This window comes from Toxotes jaculatrix, chromosome 19 (genome assembly GCF_017976425.1).
Source record: "Toxotes jaculatrix isolate fToxJac2 chromosome 19, fToxJac2.pri, whole genome shotgun sequence".
Taxonomy (NCBI): Eukaryota; Metazoa; Chordata; class Actinopteri; family Toxotidae; genus Toxotes; species Toxotes jaculatrix.
Window position 1 is genome coordinate 9948352 of NC_054412.1, and position 20577 is coordinate 9968928.

The 20577-nt window shown below is 40.9% G+C and overlaps 3 protein-coding genes across 3 annotated transcripts; 1 reads left to right on the top strand and 2 right to left on the bottom strand.

The window, feature by feature from the left end:
* Positions 1-46: 46 nt before the first annotated feature.
* lin9 (lin-9 DREAM MuvB core complex component) lies at positions 47-7493 on the bottom strand. Its single transcript, XM_041065179.1, has 15 exons — positions 7442-7493; positions 6084-6116; positions 5523-5614; positions 4747-4860; positions 4339-4469; positions 3783-3908; positions 3447-3604; positions 3149-3282; positions 2793-2921; positions 2289-2390; positions 2116-2196; positions 1882-2007; positions 1537-1719; positions 1238-1335; positions 47-1053 (listed from the first exon to the last, which is right to left on the bottom strand). The coding sequence occupies exons 1-15, from the start codon at positions 7470-7472 to the stop codon at positions 948-950; spliced, it is 1644 nt and encodes a 547-aa protein (XP_040921113.1). The 5' UTR covers positions 7473-7493; the 3' UTR covers positions 47-947.
* Positions 7494-7976: 483 nt separating this feature from the next.
* Positions 7977-19325, bottom strand: parp1 (poly (ADP-ribose) polymerase 1). The gene is made up of 23 exons (XM_041065036.1): positions 19103-19325; positions 17816-17978; positions 17248-17363; positions 16879-17093; positions 14792-14882; positions 14548-14664; positions 13927-14103; positions 13521-13683; positions 13197-13337; positions 12827-13066; positions 12586-12651; positions 12335-12467; positions 11981-12176; positions 11748-11876; positions 11394-11477; positions 11073-11195; positions 10820-10948; positions 10557-10655; positions 10286-10438; positions 9976-10103; positions 9784-9845; positions 9347-9461; positions 7977-8822 (listed from the first exon to the last, which is right to left on the bottom strand). Exons 1-23 carry the CDS (start codon positions 19223-19225, stop codon positions 8741-8743), a joined length of 3045 nt encoding a protein of 1014 aa, XP_040920970.1. The 5' UTR covers positions 19226-19325; the 3' UTR covers positions 7977-8740.
* Positions 15633-16754, top strand: LOC121199461 (adenosine receptor A1-like). Its single transcript, XM_041064161.1, has one exon. The coding sequence runs from the start codon at positions 15633-15635 to the stop codon at positions 16752-16754; it is 1122 nt and encodes a 373-aa protein (XP_040920095.1).
* Positions 19326-20577: the final 1252 nt, after the last annotated feature.

Consider the following 20577-nt stretch of genomic DNA (forward strand, 5'->3'; position numbering starts at 1 on the left):
TCATGTGTTAATAAAAGACTAAAAAGTAAAAAACAAATACTGCTTTGCAATATTATGTTTAATATAAAAAGACGGAAACATTTATATACAATTGCCCTGAGGCTCTCTCATATACAACTTTACAAAACTGAAAAAGGAGATTCTCTAGGAAAAAACTGCTGACTTCAATTTTCATGGTTACATCGGTGATGCAGGCTTAGTGTGGAGGTTGCAGCAACAGCCATGCCAAATGTGGAAATGCTAAGATCATCTTAGGGAGTAAAAGGCATCAAAACCCCAGAGTTCTCCTTTATAAAAATACCAAAATCTCTTTTCAGTGCACACAAAATTACAAAAGTCATTTCTGAATACACAGCAGAAATGTTGACAATAGTCCTAATAATTAGAGATATTGTACAATTATCTACAATAAACAATTTTATAAAACATTCTTTAGCCTCCCCTGTGCTTATCATCAGTGGAGCAACAGAACACAACACATACAGGGGGAAACTTTAGAGATAGCAAAATATTGTTTCATAACCATACACACCTACTCAAAAATAAATAAATATGGACTATAAAAACTGTAAGAATTCAATGTTTGGCACGTGAAACCAATAAATAACCATTGAGAGTTTGGAGAAGTGGATTTGTGGCAATAGCATAGTGATAGACTCGGGTTTGTGTTCAATTGGGTGCACAAACATTTTCATACAATAAAATGGGTGGGTAAAATACTTAAGACATCCTCCCTCCATTCAAGACAATGCTTCAGGAACCTGGGCAGAGTTGTTTCACTGGGACATCCAAATTCAGATTGTGTAGAGGTGGTCCACAACATCCACGCAGGCTTTTGTTCACAGTCTACTGACAGTTCAGGGGAAAGCACCATCTCAAAAGACAGAATGAATGGACCACACCTGTGTGTGCATGCACCTGTGTGTGGTGAGGACGATGCAGGTTACTCAGACTGCATTGGTGTTGTTGGCAGCAAATGCATGCAGATTGCCCAGCTGACTAAGGCCGCTCTGGATGTGTGCCACGTGGATCTCAACATTATTCTGGAAACAACTGTGAAAGACAAGAGAGACGGTAAGTTTAGTGGGGATTAACAGTGAACCGGACTTACAGGGCACCAAAAAAGGAAAAAAAAAAAACATTGCTTGTGCATATTATTTAAACACATGAAATTATGGCTCTTGCCATCCAATAACACGTACAGCAGTGTAGGTGGAAACACTGTAGGGTCACTTGCCTGTGGTTGGAGGGATCAATCGATGCCTTAATGTCATTAAGGGAGTCTGTTAGAGATTTGAACTCAAACGAATTCAAGTCTCCTCCATCTGCCAGACACTGAAACAAGCCAGAAGAACAGATAATTTATGACATGATGCTTCAAAATAAATCCACTATTTTCATCACAGAAACACAAAGGAATAAATTTAAACCAGAATTCGACCCACTGAGCATGTCCGGTGTCATCCTGACATATGTTTAGAAATGTGTGTGCAGGAATGAAAGCAGAGAGCAGCAGTGTGTTTACATGTCCTCTACCTTGATCTGCAGGAGCAGAGCAGTGAGGTGGGAGATGAGGTGTGTGAGACTGGGGTTTGTCACACTATGCTGTCCGTCCTTCAGGGAGTTACTCAGCTGCACCATCTGCTGGGCCTCTTCTTCACAGCGCCTCCGCAGCTCTGTGGGATGGTCAGCTGGAACCATGCCCTGATCCGGAGCGAGCTGGACAGACACACATTGTTGATTCCCATCTTTAAAAAGACCCTACTAGTTCATTTCTTCCAGACTGGTCAAGACTGAGCAGGGCATGAAATATTACGTTCTTGTACTTAGCTTCAGGGGCCAATGATTAGTGATGGTACTGAAGTGTATGTGCTGACTTACCTCACAGCAAAACTGCTGAACCTCATGCAGCACCTTGTTGAGATCTTTATTGAGCTGCTCCAGCTCAAGAACTGTGGTAGCATATCGCTTCTGGAAGTCTAGGTCAATAGGCATCGAGTACGACTTCTGAACACAAAAACACAAACACAGTTTGCGTGGGCCTGAGGCATGCATCTCAGACACATTTAATATGAATTGAAGAAACTTTAAAAAAAAGAAAAATAAAGATTGTACCAGTTTTTCTGCCTCCGTGTTCATTTCCTTCAAGTGCTTGATGTGCTCTTTCTTGATCATGAGGATTTTGGACAGCCTTGTCTAATCATGGGGAAAAAAAAAGGATTTGTTAAAACAATTTGTTAAAACATTTTAGGAGGTCACCTTGTAGCTCTCAGTTTTACATTATTTACCACTTGGACCAGGAACTTGACAGGAAATCCTCCCAGAGTATCTCCCTCAGCACCGGGCAATTTGTTCCTCCATGGTGACTGATTGATAAGAGGGTCATTGTCCTGTTGTAAAAAAATTTTTTGCACAATGGAGTCATTCATCGTCATAAGCAATCTAGAGGAAGAGATCTGACATTTTTCGGAAGACTTGCTGCAGTATGATCCACACTTGTTCTGTTCTCTGATCAGTTTATTTTCATTTACTCTCTCATTCACAGAAACCATGTTGCTGATAACACAAAATCAGGTTCACTTTTAGATTAGAACGAACTTTTTGCTGAAAACTTCAAGTCCTTCAATTCAATCTTTTTATTTTTTTCTGTGATGACTTGATTAAATATGATACTGCCGGAATAAATACACTTCTGCATGCATTTATTTACAGTCTTCTTGGACTAGATATGTTAAACATAACCTCAGAATAACTGGATGACTGCCCAAATGTTAGGTGTAGATTCATATTACCATGAGGACAGGAGTAGTAGCGGACGGGTAGGGTCCCCTAGGTGGAGTCATGAGGTTTTGGGTGTAGCGTGATGCCCGGTGCTTCTGGGCAAAGGCTGAAATGGGCATGGTCTCATTGGGTTCATTGCTCTGGAAAATACAAACATCACTGGATGCATAAGAATGAATCAAGAAATTATTTTAGTACAGCTACTGTACAGTTTTATATCTTGATTATTTCTTGTTTTCCAATTTTTAATTACACTCCACCATTATTTGTATGAGTGGCAAAAACAAAGGCAGACAAACTAAGGTTGCTGCATGCATCACCTCAAACACTCAGCGGAGCTGTTAGCAAGCCCACAAGCCAATCTTACCAGGACTTCATAGTCAGGCACAGTGTGTGTTCCCAGGCCACTGCGGTCAAAGGTGACACGATAGGTGGCAGCACTGGTGTCCACTGCATCAATCTGCCCTGTGAACAGCCCATCATGGACACCTCGGAGTCGAGCTGTTAAAGAAATAAACAGAATTGGTGTATCGCACAGATCTGTGTGGGACATCCTTAGTTTCACTATGAGGTTTGGATTTCCATATGAGCCAATCCCCGCATTCAACGCTTCAGTCACTGTAATTAGGACTTGGGTTCTTGGTTCTACATTTCAGGCATCTTACCAGTGACTTTGGTTCCAATGATCAGAGGCAGGGGAATTTCATCAGGAAGGTCTTTGCAGTTTGACACATCAGACAGTTTCCTTTGCTGCAGCAGGCGCATCTTCTGCCTCTTCTGTCTCAGCGCTGTTCGCTCTTCAGCAAAAAATGCTGACGAACACCTGGATAGAACAGAAGAGCATAGAGTTGTAACACTGTTTCTCTTTACAGAGTAAGTCTTTGAGGAAACAGTGGTACGGAAAATACAGTTTCAAACACAGTATCAGACAAAAACTGGGGGAAAAAAACAATGAATGAAAATGGCATGTAGAAGCTTTAAGTGTAAAGATCACAGCATACCGTCGAGGTTTTCCCATCAGTCTCCTGATTGTTCCCCACTCAACTCTTGTCAGTTTTCTTGTTTTCAGGTTGGGGAAAGACTCCTTGAGGCACAAGCAGAATTCATTGTCACCTTCAAAAAGAGGTCTGGAAGAAAAGATAAAAGTGAAAAAACATTTTAGAGAAAAATGTATTGACAAAACTTGTAGCTTAAAAGTAGTCAAGTACAGCTAATCAAAAAGTTTATTAGGCTTCTGGAAATCTAAGTATATTGTTAAGAAATTATAACAATATTAAAGCTATAATGACTGAGTTAGTTCAGCGATGTGAATAATTAGTTTAATTTGAAAGTACATGTGATTGGGGTCTTGAATTTAACACTTGCTTTATACAGAGAGGATAAATTGTATGATGTATCAGCTTTGTGCTGAGCTCTTTACACTCACTCTGCACCAAATGAAGAGACAAGCAGAGGTCACTTATGCACTTATGTGCAGGCAGCCTAATTTCTTCTGTCTTGTATCTGTGTGTACCTGTTTAACATTACTGTCTCCTCAAGGTGAAAGTGAGACTTTACCTGTCAATATTGGAATAGAACCACTCATAGATGCACCATTTGTGAGCTTTGGGTAGCTTTAGGAGGTTTCTTAGTCTCAGCCCTATTTTCTGGGATGCCTTTTTATCAGGTGTCACCACATTAGAAAACTTCTGTAAAGAAAAACATTAAAACAAGAGTCATTCTATATGCAGCTCTCTACTAACAAATCACAGGAAGACACAGAACACAGCATGCTAAGGATTTGCATTTGTATCCAAATAATTTTCAACGACAAGCAGCAAATCTGGTGTCTGCTGCCTTATGATACATGGTTAAGTTAATTTAACTGTCAACAATGTTTTGGCACACACTCCATGTGACCCCTGCACTCTGATCAATCACTGCCTCTCTCTTGTTTTGCTCACTCAGACGGTGTGTAGGTTTTACCTGTGGTGTGGTGGTGACCCTCTGGCTCCTCCGAGGGGATCTGGAGGGGAGACGCTGCTGAGGCTGCTCATCTTCCTCCCGAAACAAACGGCTCCTCTTTGAGCTCCTTGTGGGCTGGAAGGACGAATGTGGACAGAAGTTTGTGAAAAGAGTCAATACTTCTGAAAGAATGAAAGATTTTTCATACCAGGCAGAAATATCTGTGTGTATTATTCATGTGTAATTTCAAAGAAATGTATTTAATGTGCAGTAGAAAAAAAACTGAAACTGAAACTGCCTTTTGTATGCAGAAATTTTTTACTACTTGCGTTACAAAGAATTTTCTGGTGAGGTGAAAATATCGTCCTCAATCACATTGCCACATATTCCTCTGGGCTTATGGGGACTAGACTGCAGTTTTTACTACACTGCCTCCTGACATGTGGGACAGCTGTTTCCAGAACAGTCCACAACTGTGCCACTGACATTCAGAAATTTGCACTAGACCAGGTACATACCAGCTGGACGTGGAATGGATATTCCTTCCTAATCTATATTTTGACATCACACTAGTGTGAAAAGATTTGATGAAGCAATAAAAACAAGCAGGTATGAACCAAGAAATTTTGATGAATCTGAGTTTTGTGTTTGTGTTGTACTTTATTACACCATAAGAACTAACTTGTTATTTAATAGTTAAAGTGTAGCTTTCATTTAACAGCATGTAACAGAAGCTGCCCTACTGCTTCCTTTTCATAAGTTTACCTGGCATAACTGACTAACACTATTTCTCTTACCGTGTCCATTGTGAGGGAGGAGTGTCGTCCCCTGGTGTTGTGAGCTCTAGGGAAGCTGTTCTTTTCATTCAGAGTGTTGGACAAACTGCCCTCTGTAATAAAACCAATGCATTTGTTCAAAATAGTGCAAGGACTACAAGCTGTTCTCAAATCACATTCAAATCCAAATGTTTCATTTACAAATGAAACAGATCATGTTCTTACAAACATTTATCTTTGCAGATCTAGGGACAAAACTGCAATGGAAACCATTATAGCACAACTATTTCCACTGTATTCAGGAATGCATAATCTTAAGGTAGCATCAGTTGTCAATGTAAGTTTGTTGTTGCGGCAGATCCAATGAAAGAGTTAAGATTCCTCATAACACTCAAACACCAAACCTATAGCGTGTGTTAGCGAATACACATACAGACAACATAAAATCGGATTCACCTTCACTGAAAAAGTATGTCTCATCATATACAGATTTACACTCAGTTTCCAGTATCACCCAGTGCACTTTCACACAGTGCCAAGAACAAATGTAGAGAATGACAGATACAGAAAGTGCCCACATACCTTTTAGACTGACAAGTGCCTCTGCTGAAGAGCCTGGGGAAGAGGACAAATTGGGCTACATCAATCTACAGTATCACACTAACAGCATTAGAAAACACATACACTCAGTTGTCAGTTTATTAGGAACACCTACCAAAAACTAATGCTATAGTCTTGCAATAAATCCTACCAATAAGGATTGTAATGTTCAGTTTTTGTTGAGACTGTTAAAGAGGTGCTGATTCAACTTTATGATCATTTTGCAGAATGTAGTCTGTGGTGCTGTTTAATTGTATTGTATTACACGAAAAGGTAGATTTGTTGTTTAGCCTGACCTAATTGTTTTGAATGGGGTGGAGAAAATAATAGGACACCAGTTAACATAATTTTTTTTATGTATTAGACTGCATTATTTTTTACCTAGATATCCCTAATAAACGGACAACTAAGAGTATTACACTAAATATAAAATGCTGCACATTTTTTTTATTAATCATGTCACTGTGATGAGAAAGATCATTAAGGCCATGCTCTCTAGTTTTAAGTTAATATGATTCGTGTATTTTGGCTATCAAAGAGAACGAATGTAAATTACTGACGTCTACGAGACTATCCTTTAAACACTGACAGCAGCCAGCTGGGTTAAACTGAAGTTAGATATAGAGAAAGCTAGCGCAGTCAGTTAGGCCTTTACCCCCAATATGAGCTGTCAAGTACGGGTAAAACATCAGCTGGCCAGACCACATCAAGGAAATGAGCTGGACAAGCTAACGTTATACTAAGTTATAATCTAGAGATAATATTCAGAAACCTTAACTACATTCACATCGACTAACACGACTATTTCAGGTGATAACTAGCCAAGTAACGTAGCTAGTTTCCCCTCACCAGCTTGTCAAAATGAAATTCAACGCGTTACCATGCAACCTTAACCAGCGCTAACTACCGTTAAATATAAGGAAGGTGTCACGGAAGACTAAAGAAACTATACCCAGAAAAACACGTAGCTAGCAGCTAGCGTGTGTACTTTGCAAAGATAGACGTTTTAGCAGTCCTTTTGTTATTACTGCGTACGATGTAGGGTTAGCAGACGTTAGCTCGTAGCTAAGCTAACGTTATTTGTTTACCCAGTTGGGCTAAAGTAACTTGCTCAACTCCTACATTAGCTATGGTTAGCCTATCCTGCTAACAAGCGTTAGCTGACCTGGGCAGACCGGTATCTCTCTTCGTCTAAAAATGACTTTACGAACTCTGCCCAAAACTTACGATATTCTTTATATGGACAACGATAGCATTTAATCACTAAATACGTATTTTATCACCACGCGACCGTTGTGTGTTTACACTGCAAAACTCCTTGAATTTGTGTTGTTACTCACTCTCGTCTAACAGCTGGTCCATCTCCGCCATCTTGAATTAGCCGCGCCGCTTTTTCAAAGACCTTGTCAAAATGCATTCTGGGTCGGGACGCTGTCTGGAGGGCGATTTGAGAAATAAAAATTGCATAATTTTCACAAACCGATGGTTGGACTATCACTTTGTATAATATATTCACATACACTGTCACTTGCACTTTATATCAATCCAAGTTTTCGTATAAGATGTTACAGAAAATGCTTAGAAAACCGTTTCAAATGAAAAACTGTAATCAGCACGAGCACACAGAATCAGCCCTTCATTGTTTCATATAACACCCTAATTTCTTTAACAAATTTCATACACATTCCTTGCTGACCCTGACCTTTGACTTACCCAATGTAGAAAGAAGAGAAAGCCCTAAAGTCCTATCCCATTAGTTTGAAAAACGTACAGATTTATATTCATGTCCCCACTCAAATCAAATCCAAATAGGATACACAATAGGATCTAACACGGAGTAGCCTACAAGAAAATAAAACAATTTACAAACATGCATGAAATTTTCTCTCAATCTTTTATTTTGTTTGAGGTAAGCAAGAAAAAAAAAAAACACTAAGAAAAAGTGTACCACATATCATGGCAGCTGCTTCTGTCACAGAATACTTTGCATAAACATGAACTACATTGTTTATTGGTTTATTTTTGATTACTTTCGGCAAGGAAGACAACTTCAGAGACAAACAGCAAAACATATATACCGCTCAAACCTTGTACAGTATCTTTTAACACAACAGTCTACAAAATGTTCATCTTAGTGGCTATTTTGCTGGGGAACCTTTGCAAAATATAATCACTGGCCTGGGTATGTCTGCAGACTGGCTGTTCACAACTCCAAACTATTTAAGTACTATGCCTTATTAACTACAGTTTTTTTTAAGAATGAACAAATAAGATCATTCTCAAATTCAAGATAAACAGACAGAAAACTAACATTTCTGATGTCCATCTCTAAACCAAAACCTTTTATGTTGTATACACAAGATGGTGTTGTATGCAACTACTGTATTGAGCTGTGATCTGCAGTCTTATGTGCCAGAAGTAGGTATTTAAGTACGTAATGCAACACTAAGGAAGGCTGCCAGCTAGTAAACCTGATGGAAAAAGCAATAAAGTGACTAGAGATTTCCAAAGACAATTGCGAAGTAGGGTATAGCATCACTCCTTTGCCAAACATCTTCTGTTGCAGAGAATGTAGCCCAAGCGTTTGGAGGCAACAGTGGTCTTTGTTTTCACTGAAGAAGGTTCGGACACAGTCGCTCTCACCACAGGGACGTCTGGTAGTTAAACTTGATCTTCAGGAGATACTTCATGTTTACCTGCGCTACATCATACACAATGTACCTGGAGGAGCAGTGATTAAGGAAAATGGAGACAGACTATACATATGACGTGGCCAACACACAAATTCCAGACATGAGAGGTGAACAGAAATAGGGTTAGAGATCATTAATAATTATATTATTTTTTCATGTCTTGTCTTAAAACTCGACATTTAGTGGCTGCCAATTCAGGTAAACCTTTTATGTCAAAATAGCTAATTTCATCCAGGTATGAAAAAATATTGGTGCCTCAGAGTGGTGTACATCATGATTAGGAGGTTAGAAAAGAAGATCAATTTAATTTTGAAATCACAGCAGCAACATCATACTCAGACTGAAAATCAAGCTGTGAGATCTTAGCAAAAGAGTAAAACTGAAAATGAAAACTCAACCTTTAATTTAATGGTCACACACTCAACTTGAGTCAGTTCATTCAAAGTCAAAAACAATATGTACTGATTGGAATTAATTATATAGAAAAATGTAGGACCTTTTGACAAAAATGTTATACACATTATAAACCAGGAGATAAATATTAAAGGATACTCGTTGTACAGTAGACTTGTGTCATCGATGTTGGTGTGGACTCCTTTTCCCAGAGGCACTTGCACCCCATCTAAACTGGTAGCAGCACTTGGATCAGGAGCAGTTCTACCCAAACCTGAAAAGAAAAAGAAATGTTAGAGTAAAAGGTCTATGAAGAGGCACTTAAGTTAATGTCCAATCAATGACAGTACATTATACACACATTATTATTAATATATTATTAGCATTCTGCAATTGCATTACTTTCAGAAGTACAGATTTCTTCATTATTATTCACATTACTGTAGCTAGGTGCCACAATTACACTGATCTACTATTTATATAATGTGTTGTATAAACACTTAACATCACTGTCCTTGAATTATTAACTAATAATTCACCATTAAATAACTATGTTCACAATAATTTGCATTAACACACTGTTATAGCTTTCTCACCTTTAACACTGTGTTTGCCCTTAGGTAATTTTGTAATGTGGGAGGCCTTCTTCAGTTCATGCCTGCAGTGAAAAAAACAGCATGACACTTTATTTAATTTAAATCCCCATTACAGACATATTTAAGAAGACTCTCGAGAAATAAAGGATGATATATAGGCATTTTTTTGAGGAATTTAACACTGTCACTCACATGTTGCCAAGGGCAACCTCAGCCAGCAGTATGAGGCCTACAGGGTCCGACTGGGAGGTGTGGCAGTAGTTTGCACTCTTGGACACCATGTCAGCAAAGTACACACCTTTGCCAAACATGTAACCGGTCTAGAGAAGAAGAAGCCGAATAGCAGTGATATACATGTGCAAATCAACAAAAAACATTACAAAACACAGGTGATTATTAATGGGGAAGGTGATTTGTTATAATCAATATTCAGAACAAATAGCAGTGCATCTTTTGGTTCCCCCACAGACTTGAAGTCAGTCTAATAACAAACACCACGCACCACTGGGGCCTCTGGAGGGGCAATACGAAGGCCCTGAGACAAGATACCAGCGTAGTTGGTCGTGCGAGAACCGTGCCACAGCAGCTGGCGGTTGTGTAACTCCTCGAAGGGACGGTACCGCTGGCGCTCTCCCTCACGAACAATTTTGAAGATCTGAAAGGAGATAAGTTGATAATTTATCACCTACAACAAACACTTACGCTTACAACATGACATTCAAAGCAGAAATTTGTCTTGTTTAAACTGTTTTTTTCCCCCAATAATTACTTACTTCTTGCACTTCCAGTGTGTAGGTGTTGTGTGTAGCAGCGTGCGTGTTCTTAACATATTGCAAAATGATCTCAGCCTCATTTGTGTTCTTGTCAACAACCTGTGAAATAAACATATCACACACCAATGAGTCTTTCCATTCATAATCTCTTTCTAGAGTGACCAAGCTGAACATTATTCTCTTTAGAGAGAAAAGGAAAAATGAACGATGTTGCGCACAGTCCATAATTATGAAAGACTAAAACATGGAGTTCCACTACTCACCTCAATCTTGGTTTTGAGTTTCTCATAGTTGATGTCGATGGGATCATTCTCATTATCCTGGGCCCCGCCTCTTAGGAGACTGTATGCCACTTCAATATCCAACAGGTTGTCCAACATCTGTACTTTAGCCTGGACAATGACGTATGCAGATGTATTTATCCATCCGCATTTTTAAATTCTGGGACACTGGGCTTTTCAATGAAATGACAAAATGAGAAATTTGTGCAGTATGATGCAACATGTGTGCCCTTACCTGAATGTAGTCTAGGTTGTTGAGCAGTGGGGGTTTCTTCATGCCAAAGTCGTGAGGTATCAGGGTGTAGAAGCGATTGGACAGATCCAGTATCTGTGCCTCTGGAACACAATCTGACACAGCCTGTCATGAAAAAGGAAAAATATACTTCATGTTATTGTTAAAAGACTGAGAACATTTTCTACAGATGTATGGTCCAATGACTGATATAGAAGGACTTGTTGTAATGTCAGAAATGTGTCACAGGTGTCTTTTTGAATTACACATAACAAATAGGTGAAAACTGGGATGGCTCCCCAGGAGAAGCTGTTGGTTACTGACCTGCTGTACGTCAGTGAGCAGAGCATAGGCACTCTGGATCTGCCTCTTACTCAGCTTTCCAAGGGGCATCTTCTGTAGGTCGATCTGAAAACAGGAAAGAAGACAGAAGTTCACATAAGCTTTCAGTTAAGTATAGACATGACATGACAAGACAAGACTAATGATGCTGCCATTGGTAATGAACACACACAAGAGTGCAAAGTCCCATGTACCATCATATTTCAGCCCATGGTGTTAAACAGAAGGTCTCAGTAAATTCTAGTTTCTCAACAGCGGGAAAACATACAGGATCTGTCGAATGTAGTTTCTCTCCCACATGTAGACAGTTCTTTGAAGAAATTTAAAAAGTCTTACCTCAAACTCCACCATGGCCTTCTTCATGCTCTCCACATCAAAGATCATCTTGATCAGCTCCTGGACAGGTTTGGTCAGCTTGGACTTGGTGCCAGCTGTTGCTGTCAGCCTCTTCACCGCCTCCTCATCCTGCCCAGTAACATGAAAGATTACACATAAAAATAACACTAGTAAGTACAATAAATACACTGTAGGATAACTGTGTCCTACTTTTTGTGTGTGTTTGTGCGTACCTGTCCATAGTCAATCTCCAGTGGGTAGAACTTATTGGGATATTTGGTGAAGTTGGAGGAGCCCCAGTCGTTGCCCGTCTTCTCTTTGTACACGCCCAGGAAGTTATCCAGGGCAGAGTTCTTGTCATGAAACTTGTCCAGCTTGTTGCCTCCAATGGTGGTGCCCACTCTGCCCCATGACCTGAACACCCAGTACCTGCACACAGATGACAGGTGGGCAGCGTAAGAGACAAGTCAAGTTAGTCTTTGGATAGATATGCTACTACAAGTCAGGTCTGTGTCTGTTGTCTCCCTTTCTGACATGAATGTTCCTTTTAATAGCCTCTGCACTATGACCAAAAGAGGTGAAATTACCTTTTCTGTACATCATCCTCCAGCAGCTGCAGTTTATAGTAGGAGTTAGTTCCTCTGACAATGTCCACAAGACCCAGTGTGGCACTGTACATCTTTCCATTTTGCTCCAGGACATGAGCGCTGTTCTCCAGACCTACAAAAAAAATCAATCAATAAATAAATCACCAAAATCACCAATCAAATTCAGAAGACAGACCAAAAAAAAAAAGGACAGAGAGAAAATTTATTCAATACAGAGAACTTGTGAATACCTGAATCTGGATCCACAGCAGCTCCTCCTTTAACTGTGAGTTTCATCTTCTTGGCTTTGCTGCCACCTGTAACAGTGTGGATGCAAATTTTTATACAAATATACATGAATATCCACAAAGAGCAAAACAGTCAAGTGCTGTAACTGTAAGTATATATGAGGCAACCCTCTAAAGCAGGAGCTAACATTTAGTGAAACAACTATTAGCACATGCAGTAACAACAGCAACAAATATGCTTTACCTTCCTCCTCCTTGACTCTCCCTGTGCTCTTGGTAGCCAGCGCTCCAGACTTGGAGGCCACGGACGGAGCCTGAGCCTCGACTTTGACCTCTGCGCCCCAGGGTGAGATGGCGTGCAGAGAGACCAGTTCCTGGAGAGCTTTACCCGACGACTTGATGTCTGTGAGGAAATCCTCGGAGACCACGCGCACGCCAGCGTCCCTCACTTCCTCCATCTTCTTACTCATCTTCTCCACCTCCTCTGTGAAAACACCAGGACAAAGAATATGTCAGAAGTTGAAAATGTTGCATTACACATTATGTTCTCAGTGTGGATAAATACACCACTGAGGGGACTTTGTTAATTCTCCCTTTATTGAATCATTACTCACTCTTGGTGCTGAGGCAGAGAGAGGCTTTACTGGCTGTGCCCGTGATCTTTCCACCCAACTCCTCTACAGCAGCCTTCAAATCGTCCTTGTTCTTGCTCAGCTTACCCACAGCCAACAGTTTCATACCCGTCAGTGGTTTGTCTACAGAATAACCAAAATATATATAAGTCCTTTGTTGATATACAACATTGCATTGATGTATTTAGAAGATTTAGGCCTTAGCAGTTTACCTTATAATCTTAAACTTAAGATCAAAGTAAAGAAACCATAGCATTTAATTGCATTTTCATATAGTAACATACTCCTTCAAGCCTCTTCTCTCACCTGAAGGGGCTCCCTCTGGCAGTATCTCGGTCGGGGCACTGGATGCACTCGGCAGGGGTTTGGCTTTGGCTGCTGTCAGGGTTTGGTTGGGAGCCTCCTTGGGGTAAACCCTGTCCTGTCGCTTGAACTTGAACTTTTTCAGGAAAGGAACCTCGTTGAATTCCTGAAATGATAAACACAGGAGAGTTAGTTAGAAGCTGTTAAATATAACTGGAAAAATTCTTAATTTTTGTATAAATATCCTCCTAATATCAGCTGCTCTCCAAAGGGTGGTCAAATCACACTGCACCCATTGAAAGGATACTTCCTCTCTGAATGCTGCTCATGGGCTATGACTAGCAATTGAAGCAGGTAAAGGGGCCTCTAAAAAAAGGACCAAAGCGAATCCTGAAACGAGGTGACCTACCTTGGGGATGACCCAGTCCTTGCGTAAGGGTGTTGCCGTTTTGAACACACACTTTGTCCAAGCTGAAATGTCGCCTGTACAGTAATAAGCATCACCCTTGAACACCAGCTGGCCCATGCACTCCTTACAGGCCTCCAAAGCACCAAAGGCCATGCCGTCGGCCAGGCAGTCGACCACCTGTCGATTAAAACAACACTCATCACAAAACACAATAATTGTAACTGCATGTGGAATAACAAGGACCCTGGTTACAACAGTCATTTAAATAAAGTGTTAAATGTACAACTTAAACAGAAGATTGAATAATAGAAGTTTGTTTTGCTCTAATTCACGAGTAACTAATACAAAAGTAGGCTCAATACTACAATGTTTTTCCACATATTATGAAATTGTAGTGCACACATTAATTTAAATTCGACACAAGACATTCATTTACAGCTCTAATATGAAGATACAATGATTTGATCTCATAAAACCCAATGTTTAAACTCAGATTTGGAAAAATCTGTTGAAATGAAGCTTTTCCCAACAGTAGTTATTTTAATAAGTCTATTGGGATTTTTAATATTCAGAACACAGTGAGGGTTTAGATCCACAGAAAATGAAATGAGGTTCTCTTACATTGGACTCTCCAGAGGGAACCTCCTGGCCATTTGCAATCAGCAGCTCCTTCATGTCGTTCACTGAACAAAACTTCCTCAGCTTGTCCTTGATTCCCCAAATCAGTTGGCTTTGGTTCTGTGCATGGATGCAAACAACACACACAAAAACACAGCAGCATCTTAAGTATGTCGCAGTCTCCAAATACAATGTGATGCTTATTACAAAATATAAAATCAAAAGGGCATATTATAAATACAGGTACCTTTAACTGCTCTTCCAGCTTTTTCTTCTGATCCTCTTCCTCCTTCTTTTGTTTCTTTGATACTCCATCCACCTCATCAGTTTTACGTTTTCTGCAAGAGCAAACAGAAGTTCAAAATAGTTTCCTTCCAACTTTTGTTGTTTTGTTTTTTTTCCCCTAATTATTCAGCTGGGACAAAAGAACAAAAAAAAAAAAAACCCCATCCAAATTAACTTCCTAAGGTCAAAAAGGAAGACAGGACGATCGCTAAGATTAGGAACAAACAAGCCAGAATCTGACACCTTCATTCATTAACCAAATTCATCAGGGCCCCATCAGTTAATGGACACACACAAACACAAGCTGGTACACGTCCCTAAAATCCCAGACGTCAAACGCTGATATCATCCACCCTGCCCTGACAAGAAAAACGTATTAGCTCCCCATGAGATCAGTCGCACACTAACACGCACGTTTTAGTTAATGACCACCCAGTGGCAGTCCGTCTCTGTCTGATCCTTTGGAGTGCAAAAAAAAAAAAAACACGACAAACATCCCTTATCTGACAACAAATGACACCATGAGGGAGGAAGGGATTTCTATAAAATATTGTTTTCCAGCCTGGGTCAAACAGAAGTGTCCATGTGATCTTTAATGTGAGGACAGGCGTACTAAATCAGGATCCCTGCTGTCAGAACAGCGACGATGGAGTCCTTGGTTTCTTGAGCAACAACACTTACTACACAAGCTCGTACGGCTGTGGATTGGTGAGTAATTCTACTGATTTCATGCATTTCATCACCATTCTGTGCAGTTAAGTTTGACTTCTAACTTGAATCTTATCTCTCTCCTTAGGACAACTATGGAAAACACCAGTGCACTGTTGACCCTCTATACATTTCAGCAAACTATACACTCGTCCCATCTGTCTCCCCCTTTCCTGCGACCTTTGCAGAACTCTTCAACTGCTCCTGTCACCTCCTCTTCCTCACCTTCGCCTGCTGAGTCTGTGATTTCCCCTAATGTCGCCTACACGGCGGCTGAGCTCGCCATCGCCTTTCTCTCCACAGTCGGGAATTTATTGGTTTGTATCGCTGTGGGCCTAAACCGCAAGCTACGCACCGTCACCAACTACTTTCTGGTCTCGCTCGCAGTCGCTGACATCTGTGTGGGCACGATCGCCATTCCCTGTGCCATCCTGACCGGTGTCGGTTTACCACGTCACAGTCTCTACCTGTGTCTTCTCATGCTGAGTGTTTTGATAATGTTCACCCAGAGCTCCATCTTCAGCCTGCTGGCAGTGGCTGTGGAGCGCTACGTGGCCATCTTCATGCCGTTCCGTTACCAGGTCCTGATGACGTCTCGCAACGCAGTGCTGGTCATCCTTGCCACGTGGCTCCTGGCCTTTCTCATCGGGCTCGTGCCTCTGATGGGCTGGCACAAGACACCGCCTGACTCGGGCTACTGTTTCTTTGTCTTAGTGGTTGACATGACCTACATGGTCTATTTCAATTTCTTCGCCTGTGTGTTGACACCTCTAGTGATTATGTTTCTCATCTACGCCCGAATCTTCGTCATGGTCAAGCAGCAGGTGAGACGCATCGCATCCGAGCAAGGTGGCAGAGGGGAGAAACAAGCGAGGGCTGCGGCAAGCATGCGCCGTGAGATGAAGACGGCTACTTCGCTTTTCCTGGTTCTTTTCCTCTTCACAATCTGCTGGATCCCGCTCCACATAATCAACTGCTTCCTGCTCCTCTGCCCGAACTGTCCCGTGCCGCTAGAGCTGCTGCTCACTGCCATCATCCTGTCACATGCCAACTCTGCTGTCAACCCTTTCCTGTACGCGTACACAATGACGGCTTTCAGGGACACCTTTAAAGCAATTTTCTTGTGCTGCAGAACAGTGGGAGACAGAGAGGCTTCAAACAGGGCTGGTGGCGAGGATGGAGAGGGTGCAGCTGTCCAAAACACACACCAGACCTGACCAGGCTTGTGATCCCAAACACTGAACACTGTCAATACTCAGTGTCAAAATGCAAACATTTTTTCATAATCTTAAAAATACCCAACCTGCACAACAGAATACGCTCCTTCCTTTTTTGTCTCACCCTTCAGATTTGACCGCAGGAAGCCTCTTCTTAAGCTCTTCCTTGTCTTCAGCCCGTAGTGCATTGAAACCCTTCAGCTGGGGAGCGCTGTATTCAGGTTTGAAGGCCAGATCCTCCCTGCGGCTCACGAAACACGCCGTGTGGTACCAGCGGTCGATCAGACCCAGCTGGGGCTTCTCTGGATCCACAGTTTTCTTGGACACACGAATCTGATCCTAAAGGAGAGACCAGAGGATCACAGGCTTCAGCAAAGCAATTTCATAGGATACAGCTTACAAAGCACAACATCTACTAGTCACAGCATAAAGATTAAATTGATAGTATTTATTTATTCTTATAGTCAAACAGTTTACAAAAGTGGCTGCAAACCTTTTCTATTTTCTGATCACAGCCTTTGCATGTGCTGCGGTTCGACTTGGCATATTCCACCGCAAAGTCATTCAGAGTCTTCTCCCCTTTGGCGCCACTCTTCTGGTCCCCCTTTCCTACGAGAAGAAAGTAATGCAATTTTCACTTTCAAGTCATCCAGTGTAATCAACTAAGGAAAACACTAGAATACAGAAGTCAGCAAGATGGTGGTGGTCACCAGGAAGCAAATTTATTTCAGACCCAGAGACGTCAAATTGATTTTTTTATGTTTGTTTTTACTGATTAAAAATAAATAAATAACTGCTATAAATGTTCACACCTGAGCTGACAACAGTTTCCTGCTCAAATCTTAGTGATTTTTACAAAGAAATAGGACTTGCTGTTGCACCACACTGATGTATGGTGATGTTCATCTCAACACCTGTTTAATAGGAGCCATTTCTCTAGGACAGCTAGACAGCAACTAGGACAGTAAAGGAATCTGTACATGTCACTGTGTGGAGCATTATGTTATTTTATTAACACTTTAAAATGCAAGTCCAGTCCATAACTAAGGTTGAGTACTGACCTCCTGTAGCTCCACCGCTTTCAATGGCCTTCTTGACCTTCTCCTGGTCTTCCCAGCGGAGGTCAGAGTACCCAGCGATGTCAGCAGTGGACTGAGCTGATGCTCGCTGCCAGAAGCAAGAGAAGTGGTGCCAGTGTGGGACCTTCCCGTCAAACATGGGGGACTGGAGGACAAAGAGCAATCACAAAAGATTTAATTTATACAGTATGTTTACAGTGAGCCGGTGGTGATATGGGACATTTATATATCTGTGTTGAACCCTATGAGAAGAAGAATTTACTGATAGTCAACAATCTAGATATACAGTAGAAGCTGGTGTTTTAATGACTGTTTAGTTTCATTCTCATTATGTTATAAGGCCTCTTCTTCTCTAATAACGTCCAGAGATATAAAAACAGTAAGCTGTGTTTAAGAAGGGAACCATTTCGTAGCAGATTTACTTGTAGAGACTAGGACAGTTGATGTGAGGTTATGTGTTATTAGTTGTCTTTTGCTGATAAATGTTGTTTCTTATACTTCAATGTGAGTTGGGTACCACAGATAACACCTACTATCACTTTGAGAAAGAATGTGGAGCACTTTTGATGCAAGAGACATATCATGTAAACAGATTCATTTTCTTCTTCAGCAGAAAAATAAATTATCTGTCAACTGGACAAAAATGGTTTATTAAAATATGGCCATTCATTAAGATGTTATAAACAATAAAGTGAAGACACTGTCCTGTGCCAGTGCTGACTTCTGTTAAACACACAGACTCAGTCTGACTCAGGTTCAGTGACTGAAAACCTGGAGCTGCTCCACGGGCCATGAATAAGGAGGCTGACTTCGAAGGTTACTTAACATTAGCTTATTGGTTAATTAATTCCCTGTAGGTATTTGCTATTGTTGCTGTTGTGATTTTGTCTTTCCGAGGCGGATGCACATATTGTAAACAGCTCCACACTTTAGGAATAACCTCAAGATGCATCACAAACGTCTCAGTAAACATCACATTTGTGAAAAGCAGGATGCATCACTGCGACAATCCCACCTCAAGAAAGGCTCAGTGTCTCTTTGTGAACAAAACTCAATAGACAATGTCAGCCATTTAAATGCTAACGAGGGCCTAACCTACTGAACTGAAACCACACTATAAACTACGCATTCTCCTTCTCCAGTTAGCGGACTAATGCTCACTATGTCCACGGAATAAACCACCTAATATTCGTGGCAGCATCGTGGCAGTGAGGCAGCTAACAGAGCAGGTTTCTTCAGATAAAGTGAGTCCACACGTCGCTACGTTACCTGCACCATGATGGCCATTCTCAGCGAGTCTTTAGCTATGTTTTCTTTGCATTTCTTGCACGATGCACGGCCGCTTTTGGCATATTCCGCCCTGTACAGCTTGTCCTCTTGGGAATCTGCCATAGTTCCTCAAAATTAAAGGGAAAATAAAAAACGAATCGACTGTGAGGGCGAACTTTCTCGGGATGAGGAGGAGATACAACAATCAATGCACGGGTAAGAGGAGGCGAAACCCGCGTGCCTGCAGGCATCAGTGAAGAGGTCTCACTCAGTCGAGGTTTCCTGACACCAGCAGGTCGCAACACAACTTTTTCCAATGTTCTAATGAGCATCTGTGCAAGGTGAAGGTGTAGGCCTGCTCCTTGGCATCCTATCAACGGGTAGCAGTGATTGAGGGTCTCAGATCTGGTATCCTGAGAAGTTAAAAAAAACAAAACAAAACAAAAAAATCAATAAAAATCCAAAGTTTGGGTATGGGGAAAGATGGGGAAGACAGGAACAAGCATTTTTTTGGGCCAATGCTTGATGGTTGAAAGGTTTTGGTTATGTAAAAACACTAACTATAACAGACTACAAAACATCTTTGGCATCATCAGTGGTCTGAAATTTCAATCAATAAGACGTGACCTAACCTGGACCAGACCTCAGTGGATGGGATTTTACTAGGTGTTGTCACAACAGGCAACTGATAGAGACTTAAAACATCCACAGGACATGAACTACCAATCTACATGAACAACATTCAGCTTTTAAGTGAACAAAGCTGTTTTTGAAGGCCAAGAAAATAATTTACTTACTAACTTAAAAGAAAATATAGTTAGTAGATTTCTCACCCTACATACAACTATATTGTGTTAGTACTGAAACACAAACACAGCATTTAGACAGACAAACTTTACAAAGCTGAGCAAGTTTCCTTTTTTCTTTTGTTTTTTGTGCCAAGCTGAATACTTTTTTTCAGCTTGGCATGCTGTTTTTTCAGATTTACAAGCTCAGTATTTCTAAAATTCTGGCTACGGTCCTTGAGGTGGAAAAAAATATTATTAAATCTATATATCAGTTTCAAGTTCTTTAAAGTTGGCTCGTTGTTTAAGGACCAGACGAGCTGATTCGTGCAGTGTTCATGTTTATTATTCTGTATCTGCCTCTGAAAAATCTACCAAAACCAATTTTTACCGTGTGATACATCTTTCACAATAGACGATCCGTAGAACACCCGCGCTACTCGCAGGAAGAACTAATCGAGTTAAGAAAACTCGCCCAGACCGTGGTCTGGTCTAGACTCTTATAAGGGGGGAAAAAAAAAACTTCCTCCATAATCTGTTTAGTCCTCTAAAGCCTTGCCATCCATATTTATCCGTCAAAGAAAAAACATATTCCTTTCACACTTGCCACTTTGCCTTTTTTTCTGTACATATATAGCTACATGGTCTGTGTATTTGTTTTTCATGTGGCTGGATATGTTAGACTTTCAT

What these genes read in the sequence shown, in the direction of transcription:
- lin9 (XM_041065179.1), bottom strand. Translation starts at nt 7,472, where the DNA reads ATGGCGGAGATGGACCAGCTGTTAGACGAGA. An exon ending in GGCACTTGTCAGTCTAAAAG is followed by an intron (nt 5,615 to 6,083) that starts GTATGTGGGCAC and finishes GTTTTATTACAG; the next exon opens with AGGGCAGTTTGTCCAACACT. An exon ending in TTCTATTCCAATATTGACAG is followed by an intron (nt 3,909 to 4,338) that starts GTAAAGTCTCAC and finishes CTTTTCTTCCAG; the next exon opens with ACCTCTTTTTGAAGGTGACA.
- LOC121199461 (XM_041064161.1), top strand. Translation starts at nt 15,633, where the DNA reads ATGGAAAACACCAGTGCACTGTTGACCCTCTATACATTTCAGCAAACT.
- parp1 (XM_041065036.1), bottom strand. Translation starts at nt 19,225, where the DNA reads ATGGCAGATTCCCAAGAGGACAAGCTGTACAGGGCGGAATATGCCAAA. An exon ending in TTCCCTCTGGAGAGTCCAAT is followed by an intron (nt 14,104 to 14,547) that starts GTAAGAGAACCT and finishes TTTAATCGACAG; the next exon opens with GTGGTCGACTGCCTGGCCGA. An exon ending in TGCTCACTGACGTACAGCAG is followed by an intron (nt 11,196 to 11,393) that starts GTCAGTAACCAA and finishes TTTTCATGACAG; the next exon opens with GCTGTGTCAGATTGTGTTCC.